The sequence below is a fragment of the Nerophis ophidion genome, linkage group LG26, assembly GCF_033978795.1.
Source record: "Nerophis ophidion isolate RoL-2023_Sa linkage group LG26, RoL_Noph_v1.0, whole genome shotgun sequence".
NCBI lineage: Eukaryota > Metazoa > Chordata > Actinopteri > Syngnathiformes > Syngnathidae > Nerophis > Nerophis ophidion.
Genome location: NC_084636.1, coordinates 18,671,530 through 18,689,354, shown reverse-complemented (window position 1 = coordinate 18,689,354; position 17,825 = coordinate 18,671,530). Strand labels below are relative to the sequence as shown.

Below are 17,825 nucleotides of genomic sequence, written 5' to 3'. Positions count from 1 at the left end.
ATATTTGTACGTTAGCCGTGATGCAAATTTTCTCTATGTCAAATCTCATTCATTTATGCGAACAACTTTAGCAATTCGAATTTACATTTTTTGTGATGTGTAAAGTTCAAGTAGCAAATAGTAAATGAAAAGGTGTGGTTTCCTCTGCCTTCTGTTCTGCTAGCCATTCTGTTGTCATACAAGAATGTAGGTTATAGTTGGATTTAGCATGCTGATTGAGTGTTCATTTATTCCTCTAACATATTTCTAATAATTTGTCCATCAATAAAATATTTTTAATGACTACTCCAGTTGTTTAGCTGACTATTTATATCTGTGTGTGGCATTGCATTAGTGTTTTACAAGATTCTCATCTTATTCTACAGAATAAGATAGACGGTGTCCAGCTTTGAATAATCAAAAAATTGTCAACATTTCCAAACTTCCCGAGCTTAATTTCCCGTGGTAAATTTCTGGAAAGTTTCCGTATATTTACCAGAACCTTTCCACCCCTTTGCAACCCTACACATGGCACTTAAAGATCCGTCAAAATGTTTTAGTATGACTTTGAAGCCGCACCGCTTGATGGATTGTCGGCCCATTACGGCTACCGTAGTCAGAGATACAAGTATTACTATGTTGTGTATATAAGGATCGCATAATGGCAGCCATTAGCAGACATATTAGCTGATGTTTAGTTTCACAAGATTATGCAAAAGCAACTTTTCTTACCTTCTGGTACCTGCTGATGTGTATTTAAGATTTGCATAAGTCCTGAAAATTTGCGCACTTCCCCCGCTGTAGTCCGATAAGCTGTAGAAGATAAGCTTCTTCTTTTTCTCTATCTTCTTCTTATTGGACATTCATCCTCTGCTGTTACCATTTCCAATATAAAGTAATGTAAAGTTGTAACTTATATTTCGCTATGGAAGCGCTAAAAACTACCAGTGTAGCAAGTTTACACAATTCACCCACAGAACTTCAGTTAGTAGAGAGTTCCGGTCGGACGGTTTTTCAAGGGACACATTTCTAGCGTTGTTGCACTAGTGAGCCACATATGAAGAGATGCTGCTCCGTTTTTGATTTAGATAAAGTCTGAATGTCAGCGCCATCTTTTGACACTTCTTCCCCTCCCGTCCTTGCACGCTACACCGCTACAACAAAGATGACGGGGAGAAGGATGCCCCGTTTTGTGGGCGGTCTTATTTACGTGACTCACCTTCGACAGCGTCTTCTCCCCATCATCTTTGTTGTAGAGGTGTAGCGCGGAAGGATGGGAGTGGAAGAAGTGTCAAAAGACGGAGCTAAATGTTTTATTGACATTCAGACTTTACTTAAATCAATAACGGAGCAGCATCTCTTCTTCTGTAGCTCACTAGTGCAACAACAACGCCGGAAATGTGTCCTGTGAAAAATCATCCAACCGGAACTCTCTAAAAACTAAAGGTCCTTGGGTGAATAATGTAAACTAACTACACCAGTATGTTTTAACACTTTCATAGCGAGTTTACTGACAGATATAAGTAAGAAATTGATACTAATTTATATCAGAAATGGCAACAGCGGAGTATAAATGTCCCACAACAAGAAGCTAGAGAAAAAGAAGATTACTGACTACAGGATCACCACTGGCTACAAAGGCGGATGCGGGAAAATTTTCAGGACTTATGCAGATCCCAAATACAGATCAGCAGGTACCAGAAGGTAAGAAAAGTTGATTTTGCATAATATCGCAAAACAAAACGCCAGACAATATGTCTTACCTTATACACACACTATTAGAATACTCGTATGTTATAGCACAGTACAATCCATCGAGCGGTGTGGCTTCATAGCTTACCAAAGTCGTACTTGTCAGGTTTGTCACTGACAGTTCTGCTGGTCCACTCCGGTGGACCAGCAGAGGCCTCCACCATCTCCGGTGGGCCAGCAGAGGACGCCACCATCTTCTCAGGGAGACAAGCAGGAAACAACCAAAATAAAACCGCTAACAGGAAATAAAGACAAAGGAAAAACCAAAACATAAATAAACTGTCAGTGACAAACCTGACAGTACTAAAACATTTTGATGGATAAACCTCAGTCATGGGGCTGGCCAACACTTAAAATCATTGTTTGACTCACAGCCCATTGGCACATTTTCACTTTGGCCATTACAGGCCAAAAGTTTGGCGCCCCTGGATTGGAGACTACACAGTAACATCCCGTAATCTAGGCTTTACATAGGCATCTGTGTTTTTCGGGGGGCTGTGCATTAAATGGCCTTTGGGCCTTTGGAGTGCTCTGCATTAAATGGCTGAAAAAACTGAATGGTAAGATCCAAACTTTTAAAAAAACCGTTAAATGAAAATTAAGAGTCAACACTGCAATCAAAACGTTTCCTTTTCATAAAGGCACAATCACAAAACACCAACATACTTGGAAATTACAATATGTGTTTTGTTTCTGCAAAAAATCATGACTACTTATGGAGGCTTAAGAAAAACTCTTATCAATAAAGCTACAGGAGAACCATCAATCAAAGACCTTGACCAAAAATTAAGGCAACTTGTTTCATGAGCTTATTGAACGAATGTCACTATTATAACTAAGCATATCAAAATCTAAAGACTGTCTCATATAATAGAGGATGTCCCTCTGTTGACCTATTTTCCACAAGTGAGTACACAAAGAAAATCAAGCCTGCACACACGCTATGTACTTAACATTATACTAATAATCTATTCTGGCAACATTATTGCTTCTTAAAGCCCATGTTACTTTCCGTATACCTGTCTCTATGAAAACAATAGGAACATAAATTTGTATGAATAACCACAGACACAAGGATTTAAGACTAAATTTTGGATGCAAGGAGAATACATCCATTAGTGCTTTTTTTTAACCAAACCTCTGATCATAACTGTTCTCCATGCTGATGGATTTTTATTAGAATTGAAATCTACTCTATCAAACCGAAGACATGTGCTCTAGGCAACTGCGGAATACTTCTACACACTGACAGTGATGGAGGGAGATGAAGAGAGTGGCAGAAAAAAGGGAAGAGGAGATCAGACCAGAGAAGGACTTACTCTGAGGACATGAAGGAAGACAATGGGCCAACCTCCTTGGCTTTCTGGAGAGCATGCTTCTGGTTGAAAGCAGCCTCTGCTTCTTCTTCGTCCTAAGAGAAATAATATTTTTTTAAGCTAATGGACATGGAAACCAAACAATTACTATCGACCCTGAATGTTCAAGATTAGCTCTCAGTAAAGAGTGACAGCATATGCAAATATGTAGGGGAGTTGAACTCATCGAGTAGTGAAAGTGTACCTTTTACGGATTTGTGTGTTTGAGGATCAAGAAATGCTTGTTTGGCACCATTCAAGAGTAAAAGTGACAGTATCACAATACTGATTTTTGTTAAAAGTATTACTTAATCAGCATGATCATGATTCAATAAATGTTGTGTCCCATATCCTATACAAAGAGTCGGCAACCCAAAACCTTCAAAGAGCCATAATGGACCAAAAATACAAGAAAACAATCCGTCTGGAGCCTCAAAAAACTAATGTAAGTCTTATAATGAAGGCAACACATGACGTGTCTATATTAGCTATAATAGCCTACTATCAAAATGACTATGTGTCGCAGGCTGAAGGATATCTTCGTTGACATAAATGCTGAAAGTTAATATTTATTCTACACATTTTTACAACATTAAAAACCATTAAAGTTAAAGTATCAAGCAGGGAGGCAATGGGTCCCATTTTTATAGTCTTTGGTATGACTCGGTCGAGGTTTTAACTCACAACCTACCGATCTCAGGGGGGAAACTCTAACCACTAGTAAATCAGAGGCTACTCTGAAGGTGAGATCATTCCTGGAAATTAATGGATTTTAATGGCCAAAGGTATAGATGTGTATGTCAAACTTAAAGGAAACGGCAGGCCGTCTTCTTTTAATAGATTTATTACAATCTTTGGCAAGCAAGGAACAACATGGCACAGAAACAAATGCAGCCAATATTACATACAGATAATGTGTCGTGAGACATGCAAAACTAAATTATATACAAAGAGGATACAAGTAAAGGATATTAAATTATCTCAAATATACATACAAATGAAGTATAATGATGCTATATGTACATACAGCTAGCCTAAATAGCATGTTAGCATTGATTAGCTTGCAGTCATGCAGTGACCAAATATGCCTGATTAGCACTCCAACAAGTCAATAACATCAACAAAGCGCACCTTTGTGCATTCACGCACAGTATAAAACGTTTGGTGGACAAAATGAGACAAACAAGGAGTGGAAAATTTACTGTTGCGTCACAGTCCACACAATGGTAGGTTCAAGAATCAATCAATCAATGTTTATTTCTATAGCTCTAAATCACAAGTGTCTCAAAGGGCTGCACAAGCCACAATGACATCCGCGGTTCAGCGCCCACCTAAAGGCAAGCAAAAACTCACAACCCAGTGGGACTTCGATGAGATTGACTATAGGAAAACCTTGGAGAGCACCGCAAATAAGGGTAACCCCCCCTCTAGGGGAGACCGGATGCAATGGACGTTGAGTGGGTCTAACATAATATTGTGAAAGTCCAGTCCATAATACAAGAACCACCGAAAATACTAAAAAAAAAAAAAACATTATTTTTTCGCCCATCATTTTCCATTTTCAATTCTTTATAAAAATGCTCCAAGGAGCTACTAGGGCGGTACTATAGAGCCACATTCGGCTAGAGAACCGCGGGTTGCTGACCCCCGGGTTAACAAGACGTAACCCCAAGGTTTATGTGTTAAATAATCTTTGTGATTAACATATGATTTCACACCATTTGACAAGGTTTGTTCTGTTCAACTGTACGTAGGTTAGATATTATTATCAATTATGATCAAAATCAAGACTAAGGCTACTAATTCAGTGTTAATATTTGTAAGGGGCCCCTCTGTAGAACAAAAGTTGGGCCCCAAGGTCAAAAAGGTTGAGAACCCCTGATCTATTTATTTATTTTTTTGTGTCCTGTCCAGCTTCTCAGGCAAAACATATAGTTGATGTAGATTTACTTTACAAAAGAGAAGTGTAGGATACTTCTCTTTTTGCCTTTTTTGTATTTGACTTTATTACATTTATTTATATTATCATTTGGTGCAACCGGGCCGGAGCAGTTAGAGGATGGAAAGAGTAAAAAAGAAAGACAGAGGGGCAAATTGTGGGGACAAGATGGGGATTAGACAGAGAGACAAAAACAACAGCAGCAAACACAACAATAACAACAACAATAGAACAACGTCAGCAAATAAAATATGTACGAATATGATGGTAAAAGTGATATCAAAAAAGTAGTTAGCGAAATAAATAATAATACAGAAATGACAATGGGCATTTTTACACTACAAATTGAGAATTACAAACACGAATAGAGATAGTGTTATTGATAATGAACAATGCCAATAATTTACCTCTCTCAACAATACAGTTGTTCAAATTCAACAATACATATGCGTAATGATAACTAGAAATAAAAAATTAATACCGAAAAATGGCGGGAAAGAAAGACAACCAAACTATATTAACCTGGTAGATTGTTATAGTAACAATTGGTTAAGCTAAATTGGCCCTAGTGTGTGAATGTGAGCGTGAATGTTGTCTGTCTATCTGTATTGGCCCTGCGATGAGGTGGCGACTTGTCCAGGGTGTACCCCGCCTTCTGCCCGATTGTAGCTGAGATAGGCGCCAGCGCCCCCCGCGACCCCAAAAGGGAATAAGCGGTAGAAAATGGATGGATGGGATGGGTTAAGCTTTGTCAGTGTGCCAGAACCCCTGATCTAAACCACAAGAAAGTGATGTAAATGTAGACTGAAATCATTATAGGTACCTTTGTGTAACTGTAAACATACTTTGACCTAACCTTGTATGCATGTTCCAAATAAACTACACCATTAACTTAACCATAACACTTGTTGGTTTGTACAAACCCCGTTTCCATATGAGTTGGGAAATTGTGTTGGATGTAAATATAAACGGAACACAATGATTTGCAAATCCTTTTCAACCCATATTCAATTGAATGCACTACAAAGACAAGATATTTGATGTTCAAACTCATAAACTTTTTTTTTTTTTTTTACAAATAATAATTAACTTAAATTTCTTGGCTGCATCACGTGCCAAAGCAGTTGGGATAGGGCATGTTCACCACTGTGTTGCATCACCTTTTTTTTTTAAACAACACTCAACAAACGTTTGGGAACTGAGGAAACTAATTGTTGAAGCTTTGAAAGTGGAATTCTTTCCCGTTCTTGTTTTATGTAGAGCTTCAGTCGTTCAACAGTCCGGGTTCTCTGCCGTTGTATTTTACGCTTCATAATGCGCCACACATTTTCGATGGGAGACAGGTCTGGATTGCAGGCGGGCCAGGAAAGTACCCGCACTCTTTTTTTATGAAGCCGCGCTGTTGTAACACATGCTGAATGTGGCTTGGCATTGTCTTGCTGAAATAAGCAGGGGCGTCCATGAAGAAGACGTTGTTTGGATGGATCGAAGGTCACGGTCATTCAAGGTTGGTTCTCGGCCATGCAGCTTACGTGCAGTGATTTCTCCAGATTCTCTGAACCTTTTGATGAAATTATGGACCGTAGATGTTGAAATCCATAAATTTCTTGTAATTGCACTTTGAGTAACGTTGTTCTTAAACTGTTTGACTATTTACTCACGCAGTTGTGGACAAAGGGGTGTACCTCGCCCCATTCTTTCTTGTGAAAGACTGAGCATTCTTTGGGAATCTGTTTTTATACCCAATCATGGCACCCACTTGGTCCCAAATAGCCTGCACACCTGTGGGATGTTACGAATAAGTGTTTGATGAGCATTCCTCAACTTTATCAGTATTAATTGCCACCTTTCCCAACTTCTTTGTCACGTGTTGCTGGCATCAAATTCTAAAGTTAATGATTATTTGCAAAAAAAAAAATGTTTATCAGTTTGAACATCAAATATGTTGTCTTTGTAGCATATTCAACTGAAAATGGGTTGAAAAGGATTTGCAAATCATTGTATTCCGTTTATATTTACATCTAACACAATTTCCCAACTCATATGTGTCATGTGAAGTGAAGTGAATTATATTTATATAGCACTTTTCTCTAGTGACTCAAAGCGCCCTACACAGTGATACCCAATATCCAAGTTACATTTAAACCAGTGTGGGTGGCACTGGGAGCAGGTGGGTAAAGTGTCTTGCCCAAGGACACAACGGCAGTGACTAGGATGGCGGAAGTGGGAATCGAACCTGCAACCCTCAAGTTGCTGGCACGGCCACTCTACCAACCGAGCTATACTGCCCCATGTCTTTGTGATCATGTTCTGTTTAGTTATGTTCTGTTTTGGACTCCATTAGTTCCTGTTTTTTCGCACCCTGGTTTGTTTTACTTTCCATGCCAACCAATTAGTTTTCAACTGTCATGTCACGCACCTGGTTCATTTGGACTCAGGCACCTGTTAATCACCACAGCATTATTTAAGCCGGTAGTTGCCAGGCAGTCAGTCTGGCGACAGCACCTTCTACACACTCCTGATTGCTCACTTCTTGCCATAGTTTCATGCTTTTTCACGTCACAGTAAGTGTAGTTTTGTTTCATGTCCTTAGTCTGTTTATGTGTTAGTTTTGTTTGCTTAGCCAAGTTTTGAACCTTTCCTGAGACCGCCTTTCATTTGTTCCTGCGTTGTTTGTTCCCCGCCTTGTGAGCACCCTTTTGTTTGGTACTTTTTGAGTGATTAAATAAAAGATGTCCGTACCTTCACGCCATGTCCGGTCCAGTCGATTTGCACCACAGGAAAACAAACCACACCATAGTCCAAGTCATGACGATATGGAAACGGGGTATGTATGAATACATCTATATATTATAAAATGAGAGCCCCTCTTTTTTAGACTTTTCTCTGAGGAAGTAATTACCACTCTATATTTTGTCTGTGCATGTTCTATATTTGGGTCAATACAGTAATACTTCACTTGTCTAATCATTGTTGTCTTGTAGCTCTTGTATTAGATTGTTCAAGTGTACTCAAAGTTGTGTTATTGACCTTTACCTTAGTGAGCTCTTGCGCATTAGCAAGGTTGTCCACAGCAATAGCTAAGAAGACATTAAGCAGAGTATCTGGTTACTTTTGAGTTCAGGACAAAAGGTACTTTGTAGTCCCTGATGTAACACTTTTATTCCATTCAGTAATCACACAATCAGACCTGAGGAATGGGATCTTTTTACATTTTCCAAACGCATTTCTGGTGGCGACTAGTAGCCCACAGAGATAATAATATCCGGTATCTTAATAACAAACATTGCAGAATCTTCTAGCCCAGTGGTTCTCAAATGGGGGTATGCGTATCCCTGGGGGTACCCAAAGGTATGCCAAAGGGTACGTGAGATTTTTTTTTAAATATTCTAAAAATGGCAACAATTCAAAATTCCTTTATAAATATATCAATTGAATAATACTTCAACAAAATATGAATGTAAGTTCATAAACTGTGAAAAACAAATACAACAATGCAATATTCATTATTGACAGCTAGATTTTTTGTGGACATGTTCCATAAATATTAATGTTAAAGATTTCTCTTTTTGTGGAGAAATGTTTAGAATTAAGTTCATGAATCCAGACAGATCTCTATTACAATTCCCAAAGAGGGAACTTTAAGTTGATGATTACTTCTATCTATAGAAATCTTTATTTATAATTGAATGACTTGTTTATTTTTCAACAAGTTTTTAGTTATTTTTTATATTTTTTCTAAATAGTTAAAGAAAGACCACCGCAAATGATCAATATTTTGCACTGTTATACTACTTAATAAATCAGAAACTGATGACATAGTGCTGTATTTTACTTCTTCATCTCTTTTTTCAACCAAAAATGCTTTGCTCTGATTAGGAGGTACTTGAATTAAAAAACATGTTCGGTACATCACTGAAAAAAGGTTGAGAACCACTGTTCTGGCCTGTGGAGGAAAAGAAAAAAAGGATACAGTTCCCAAACAAGGTGAGGACTATGAAGTATATCGAAGACCACATGCCCGTCTTCACTCCTCCCTGTGAGCGAATACCATTGTACATCACCTCATTCCAGTCCTCTCCTGTCAGGATCTGACACACATAAAGTATAAACGTACCATGTTATCGCATGTTATGGACAATATTGAGAAATGCAAACAGAAGCTCAGAAAAGTGACTTCATATTTCTGCAACCATTTTTATTATTTTTTTTTTACAGCACATTAAATCGTCTCGATGAAAAATATTATTAGTTTACAGCAGTGGTTCTTAACCTTGTTGGAGGTACTGACCCCATATCTCATATGCGCATTCACCGAACCCTTCTTTCGTAAAAAAGTATATACCATATTTCCTTGAATTTCCGCCAGGGCGCTAATTAATTTAAAACTTCTTCTCACTCCTGCGCATACTAAAGGCATGCGGTAAAAGTAAGCATGCACTAATTATTTTAAAACCTCTTCTCACTCCGGCACTTACCAAAGGTATGCAGTAAAAATTTGAGTGTGATGTAAGCTTGGACTTTAAATCCTACTGAATAGCTCTTAATCTTCTTCCCTTTATGCGATTTCAAATTACCGGTATTGAAAGCGATGAGGTGGCGACTTGTCCAGGGTGTACACCGACTTCCGCCCGATTGTAGCTGAGATAGGCACCAGCGCCCCCCGCGACCCCAAAGTGAATAAGCAGTAGAAAATGGATGGATGGTATTGAAATCAGCCTCCTCCATTTTGAAAATGATGACAGGGGAAGAGTCACTCGTGACGTCACGAGTTTGACCAGGCGGTAATACTAAGCATTAGAGATGCGCGGTTTGCGGTCTCATCCGCGGATAAACCGCAGGTCGGGCGGTTGACATGACGAAAAAATAGATTTTAATTAGATTCGGGCGGGTGGCGGTTGAACCATCCGGAAATATTTGATATGCATGGTTCTGTGATCGGTATCCTTTGCCATTCAAAGTGCCATTTAAGGCCCGTGTCATAAAGCGAAGAATACAATGAAAGACGCTATTATTCTCCTGAATGACTGCCGATAGTCACCCAGATAATAAGTAGTAAGCCGTGCTATGACGCCATTGGCTTTGTCGCCTTCTGCAACATGTACGATCTGCTTGTCAGTCCAGCATCATGTTGTGTGTGGCTTCCGCGGCAACACGCACACTACTGCAAGGCATACTGGGTGATCCAGACTACACTAATGGTTGTGATATAAACAATTTTAACACTCTTAGTAATATGCGTCACGCTGTGAAGCCATACCAATTAAGAACGACAAACACATTTCGGGAGAACATCCTCACAGTAACACAACATAAACGCAATACAACAAATACCCATAATCCTTTGTATTCATGACACTTCCTGACTATTTTATACACCCCGCTAGCAGCAACCCCCGGGGGGTGTAAAATATATTCAGAAATAGTCAAGGATACAAAAGAATATGGGTATTTGTTGTGTTGCGTTTATGTTGTGTTACTGGGAGGATGTTCTCCCGAAATGTTTTTGTCAATCTTGTTGGGTGTGGCTTCACAGCGTGGCGCATTTTAGTAAGTGTTAAAGTTATTTATATCACAACCATCAGTGTACTCTGTATCACCCAGTATGCCTTTCAATCCTGAATGTGTAATTGCGGCAACTGCACACAATATGTTGCCGGACTAACAACCGGTTCGTACATGTTGTTGAAGGTGTCTAAGGCAATGGCTTCACAGCACGCCCATATTCTTGAACGCTATTGGATAGTCGCGGGAACGTTAACGGCTCCAATTGACATCATTACTCTGTGAAACAGGTTTAAATAGCTCTGTGAGTGGTAAAGGCGGACAACCTCTGATGTATGTTGGCGGGCGGGTACGGTCCTGATAAAATGTTGGTTCGGGTGGACGGCGGGTGGATGACGACTTTGGTGATGCGGATGCGGATGATATAATTGCCTATCCGCGCATCTCTACTAAGCATGCTCTAATTACTTTTGGGAAGCGAGTTTGACCCGGATAAGTGGAAGAAGATAGATGGATGGATGGATGGATGGATGGATGGATGGATGGATGGATGGATGGATGGGAATGATTGCTGTCATTTGATTATGATACTAAAAACATTTGATTAGTTATTTAGTCAGGTTTGGGACAGGAGTGCTGCTTGGGTGTGGCCACAGTGCATGTGCATGTCTGACGTCTCTCACATGTGCTCCACTGAATGCTCGGGGAGTTTTTGCGTATGCTCACGCATATGGAAAAATAGACGGAACATTGTTTGAAGGTATCCATAATACGCCGATAGGGAGAAGTTTTTATTTACACGATGAGTCGGGTGTGTCTTGACCTCCGTAGCGGAGTCTCCGCCGAACCCCTGAGGCCAACATACCGAACCAAGGTTAAGAACCACTGGTTTACAGCTATTTAGACAATATTGTGTTGACTTATTTTCACAATTAAAAAAACTATACTGCAATACAAGCTGCACACTGACTACTCGAAAGTAAAGCCACATTTGGTTTCTATAGTATTGTCCCTGGAGAAGATACAGTGCATCCGAATTGTATTCACAAGGCTTCATGTTTTCCACATTTTGTTATATTACAGCCTTTTCCTAAATGGAAAAAATTAATTTTCGTCCTCAACATTCTACAAACAATACCCCATAATGACGGTGTTGAGTTGAGTTGAGTAGAGTTTGTGTTTATTTGGAGCATGCATGAATACAACATGATGAATCACCATTTCCAGTTTCTCTATTCAACATGTTCAAAAAGGAGTAGGAAGAAGCAGAGCTCATTTAATCCTACCCCTCTTCCCTTACATAGCAGTTGCTAAAAGTTTTGTTCACTTCCTGTTCTCAATTTATTCACAATATACTCCATAAGTAATAACATTGAAAATAATAAATAATTGTTGAAGTAAGTTATATTTCATATGGTGAGATGAGTAAGATTATCTAGAGAATAAATGGATGGTCGGAATAAATTCAGAATGTTTACCATGGTCCTCTGTCTTTGTATTTTGTAAACACTTTAAGTTTGAAGAGTTTTTTTGAAGTGGAATATTTTAGTACATTGTTTGATTTCCTAGGTTAATCCATTCCATAATTAAATTTCACATACGGATATAATCAATGTCTTATGTGTTGTGTGTGCGGATAAATGTTTTAAATTACATTTTTCTCTAAGATTATATTTCTGTTAAAAGTTGTTTTTATACACTTTGCAAATTTGATCAAAAGAAAAAAATTACATGCACTTTGGCAACAATTACGGCCTCAAGTCTTTTTGAATACGATGCCACAAGCTTGGCACACCTATCCTTGGGCAGCTTCGCCCATTTTCTTTCTCTTTTTTGCAGCACTTCTAAAACTCCAGCAGGTTGGATGGGAAGCGTTGGTTTTCATCCAGGATGTCTTTGTTGCATTCATCCTAATCTAGTTAAGGAAGTGACCAAGAACCCGATGGTCACTCTGTCAAGGCTACAACATTTCTCTGTAGAGAGAGAAAACCTTCCAGAAAAAAAAACTGTATGGTATAGTGGCCAGACGGAGGCCATTTGTACAAAAGATAGTTATGCCAAGCTTGTGGCATCATATTCAAAAAGACTGCAATTGCTGGCAAGGGTGCACCAACTAACCATTGAGCTAAAACTGTGAATACTTATGTACATATGTTTTTGTTTTTCTTTTAGTTTTTAAATACATTTGCAAATTAAAAAAAAAACATTTTCACATTGTCATTACAGGGTATTGTCTGTAGAAGTTTGAGGATAAAAATAATCAATTCCATTTTGGAATAAGGCTGTAAAATAAAAAAATGTGGAATTAGAGAAACGTCGTAAAATACTTTCCACTGCATGGTCATAAAAATGGTTGCTAAAATGTGAGGCATGAACTCACTTTTCAGAGATGCTGGACTCTCCCAGTAATGACCTCTTAATAACTTTGATTACCAGACCTGAAATACGGTCATGATGGCTGCGGGAAAGGTGTCAAAGTTCGTCGGAGTGTAGTCCTCAAAGATGAACCTGGCAACAAAAACCAAAGCATGTATAATCACAAAAATGAATAAACACAAAAGTTAAAGTTAAAAAGTTAAAGTACCAATGATTGATACACACACACTAGGTGTGGCGAAATTATTCTCCGCATTTGACCCATCACCATTGATCACCTGGGAGGTGAGGGGAGCAGTGAACGGCAGCGGTGGCCACGCCCGGGAATAATTTTTAGGTGATTTAACCCCCAATTCCAACCCTTGATGCTGAGTGCCAAGCAGGGATGCAATGGGTCTCATTTTTATAGTATTTGGTATTGTCATGATCTGTAGTCTGGATCATGTCTTCGTTGTGTTCCGTTAGTTTAACTCCATTAGTTCCTGTTTTTTGTGCACTCTTGTTTGTTTTGGTTGCCATGGTTGCATATTTTCACCTGCCGCTGGTGTTCGGACGCTCACCTGGCTCTAATCAAGAGACTATTCAAACCGCCTTTGCCAGTCAGTTGGCCTGGCGTCATTGCTCGTTTTCAGGTCTGTTTCCATAGTCATGCTAGTTGTTTCATGCCACAGTTTGTTTGTTTCTTGCTGTGCCATAGTCAATGCTAAGTATTTACTTTAACTCCAAGTACGATCAGCCTTGTTTTCTGTTTTTGTACCTTTTTGAGTGAAGATCATTTAATATGTTCCTACCTGCAAGCCTTGTCCGGAATAGTCCCTTTGCATCCTGGGAGAACAAACCTCGCAGTAAGCTGCGAAAACCACGTTGTGACAGGTATGACTCGACCGGGGTTTGAACGCACAACCTACCGATCTCAGGGCGGACACTCTAACCACTAGGCCACTGAGTAAGTGTTTGAGGACAAATATTAATCAATTCCATTTTGGAATAGGGCTTTAACATAAAAAAAAAAACGTGGGAAAAGTGAGGGTTGTAAAATACTTTTCTGATGCACTGTATAAGCCTTTTTTGACATTTCTTAAGCTGTAAATCAGCTTGTGCAAAAGGATAACATTTGGAGCATTGAAAACAAAGTGAAATATAAGTCATCAATATTTTGTAATCTCATCTTTAAAACACCTATATCAGCAAAAGTGCACAGTGCAGTTAAGAAAACATATTGACAACAGTTTATCTCAATAGAATATAATCAATTTTAATTACATACGCAAGGTTCTCTTCACAGTTTTTTATTATGTTATTGTCATCATTAGTTATCTGCCATGTGGTTTGGTGATTCAATGTACCTTTACTCTGTGCATTTATTGAAGGTTACCTGGCTGAGACAATCTAATTTTGTTCCCCATATTAAGCAATCAATCACCTTTTTGACTGAATATCTTATCAGTGTGTTTCCAGTGGGGGTAACATAACCCGAAGTCTGATTCACTGTGTGTTTTCTTTCTTATTTATTAATGTTGTGTATCTCTAAAATAGTTTATTTGTATTGCATGTGTGGCTATTTTTTGTTTACAACCGCTGATGTGGTTTTCTTTAGTAGTGGTATTATTGTTGTATTTGTATATTAGTGCATGTTTCGATAATGTTTTTAGTAACTGCAAGAAATGTATTTTTTTTGCAAATAATCATTAACTTAGAATTTAATGGCAGCAACATATTACAAAACAATTGGCACAGGGGCATTTTTATGTGTTACATGGCCTTTACTTTTAGCAACACTCAGGAAACGTTTGGGAACTGAGTAGACCGATTTTTGAGGCTTTACAGGTGGAATTCTTTCTAAATCTTGCTTGATGTACAGCTTAAGTTGTTCAACAGTCCGGGGTCTCCGTTGTGATATTTTAGGCTTCATAATGCGCCACACATTTTCAATGGGAGACAGGTCTGGACTACAGGCAGGCCAGTCTCATTCCCGCACTATTTTACTACGAAGCCACGCTATTGTAACATGTCCAGAATGTGGCTTGGCATTGTGTTGCTAAAATAAGCAGGGGCGTCTATGATAACATTGTTTGGATTGCAACATATGTTGTTCTCAAACCTTTATGTACCTCTAAGCATTAATGGTGCCTTCACAGATGTGTAAGTTACCCATGCCTTGGACACTAATACACCCCCATACCATCACAGATTCTGGCTTGAGGTGGGCGGGGTTGGGCGTGCAGGGGTGTCTGATATAGCCAGTAAGAGTCATGGATCCATGGCATTCTGGGTAATTGTTATGTTGCGTTTATAATGTGTTACAGAGCCTATGTTCTCCAGAAATGTGTTTGTTATTCTTGTTTGGTTAGGGTTCACAGTATGGCGCATATAAGTAAGAGTGTTAAAGTTGTTTATATCACAACCTTCAGTGTAACCGGTATGGCTGTTGAACTTGCCTTGCAATCTCCTACAGTAAGCACTTCGAAATGCATGCGTCCGGTCGGCACGCAGATAGCATGGTGTCAAGGCGGGCGCGATGACATGTTGTAGAGCAGTGCTCCCCAACCACCAGTGCTATAAATGATAACCATAATAAACTTTTTTTTTCATTAAATGTGCTTTTCATGATGGTATCCTTACATCACACTCAATTTTTTACTGCATGCCATTGGTAAGCGCAGGGGTGAGAAGAGGTTTTAAATTATTAGTGCCTGCTTACTTTTACCGCATGCCTTGAATAAGCGCAGTAGTGAGAAGAGGTTTTAAATTAATTAGCGCCCCGGCGGCTATTCAAGGAAATACGGTATATATTTTGATAATTTTAAGGACACATAGTTTTAAAATGTGTCAAAACGAGGGGGTCACAGCTTACTTCTAAGTTTGTTCTCCTGGGATGCAAACTGACTTTTACGGACAAGGGTTGCAGGTAGGAACATATCTATTTCCCAACCAACACTCAACGAAGCACAAAAAAATAAATAATCCAAAGGCAAACATGCCTATCGCACGCAGAAGCTAAGGCAAAAACTTAGGACATGAAACATGTAACTAAAGACATGAAACCCGCATTAAACTGTGACATGAAAAAAATAGCTTTAACTATGGAAACGAGCAACATGAGTTGTGGTATCGCATGAATCAAGCATGAAACTGTGGCATGATAAGAGCAATCACATAAGGAAGACTGATTGGCAAAGACAGGTTTGAATAATGTTCTCTTGATTAGAGCAGGTGCGTGTCCCAAACACCAGAGACAGGTGAAACTAATAAGTCTCCATGGAAACTAAAACAAACAAGGGTGCACAAAAACAGGAACTAATGGAGTCTTAAAACTAACAGAAAATAACAAAAACATGATCCAGACCACAGATCATGACAAAACACATCAACAACGCACTGCAGGTTTCATGAGAGCCAAACAACATAAATAGCATTTACTGTACAATGTCTGCTGTCAGTAGGATGCCGACTGATAGAATCTTGTTTTATTCCCATTGATCTGGAGAAAGACTCATAATCCCTGCGAAGAAAAGCGGGATGGAACCAAACGTCTTTTCATGTCGTGCTCCCCATTTCCGGAATTGGCTGTCAAAGTGTACCAACTTGTCGGAATACGTTTTCATCCTTCTACCATCCAGGTGAGACGCATGATTTATGATCTACAAAAAAGTTGGACTAACAAGCAAACAAGGAAGAAGCTCACTAGTCGATCATGTCAACGCTGGCACGCAAGCTAGTGATCAAGGCGCCGCTTTTAATAGTTGGTCTGCGTTAGCGCTTATAAGAAAAATACCATTAATACTTGGTTAATATTCCAGTTACAAAATACAGGAAAAACACGCATTCTCCAAAAAATCTTAATAAAACAAAAATAAAGAATTGCACAGCAAAAAGTGTACTTGACGCAAAAGCAAGGCCAGCAACACTCGCGTCCTTCTTATAATTTTAATATAAACTGCGCAGGGGCTCCCAAATACAGACTGGTTTCGACAATGTCTTTGTCAGTGTGCAATATCTTAACAGGAAGTGATGCACTTAAATAACCAGAACTGTGGTCAATCAATTGATATAATAAATGGTAATGGTAAATGGGTTATACTTGTAGAGCGCTTTTCTACTTAAATAGCGCTTTTCTACCTTCATCACTATTTCCAGGTTCACCCGCTCACACACACACATTCACACACTGATGGCGGGAGCTGCCATGCAAGGCCCTAACCCCGACCCTTTAGGAGCAAGGGTGATGTGTGTTGCTCAAGGACACAACGGACGTGACGAGGTTGGTAGAAGGTGGGGATTGAACCAGGAACTCTCAGGTTGCTGGCACGGCCAGTCTACCAACAGCGCCACGCCATCCCCAATCCAAATCAAGAAGAACTTCAAAAATGAAAGTGCACAAATAGGCGGCATAGCTAGGTTGGTAGAGTGGCCGTGCCAGCAACTTGAGGGTTCCAAGTTCGATCCCCGCTTCTGCCATCCTAGTCACTGCTGTTGTGTCCTTGGGCAAGACACTTTACTCACCTGCTCCCAGTGCTACCCACACTGGTTTAAATGTAACTTAGATATTAGGTTTCACTATGTAAAGCGCTTTGAGTCACTAGAGAAAAGCGCTATGTAAACATAATTCACTCTAATAAGACAAAATGGAAAATTATGCAAAATAAATCAAAGACTCAGTACAGTATAATAGGTAAATATAGTAATTAAAAAAATAAATTAAAAACATTTAATAACAAAATGTTTTTTTATTACATCTTTTTCTAAAATAAGTAAATAAAAAATACAATTTTAAAAAGTAATAAAAAATGCCATAAAATTTGTTTATTTTTTTTATTTTTTTGGAACTTTTTTTTAATTACTTTATTTACCTATGAGTTTTTGATTCATTTTGTACAACTTTCCATTTTGTCTATTATTTGTGCACTTTCCTTTTTGAA

At 38.9% G+C, this 17,825-nt stretch overlaps 1 protein-coding gene across 1 annotated transcript in view; it reads right to left on the bottom strand.

Moving 5' to 3' along the window:
- LOC133543280 (voltage-dependent R-type calcium channel subunit alpha-1E) overlaps positions 1 to 17,825 on the bottom strand; it is a 257,650-nt gene that overhangs the window by 98,524 nt on the left and 141,301 nt on the right. The window contains exons 16-19 of the mRNA XM_061887764.1: positions 12,969 to 13,038; positions 8,999 to 9,116; positions 8,062 to 8,129; positions 3,051 to 3,142 (exon numbers count right to left, since the gene is read on the bottom strand). Of these exons, the coding sequence (XP_061743748.1) occupies positions 3,051 to 3,142; positions 8,062 to 8,129; positions 8,999 to 9,116; positions 12,969 to 13,038 (348 nt within the window). The remainder of the gene's footprint in view (positions 1 to 3,050; positions 3,143 to 8,061; positions 8,130 to 8,998; positions 9,117 to 12,968; positions 13,039 to 17,825) is intronic.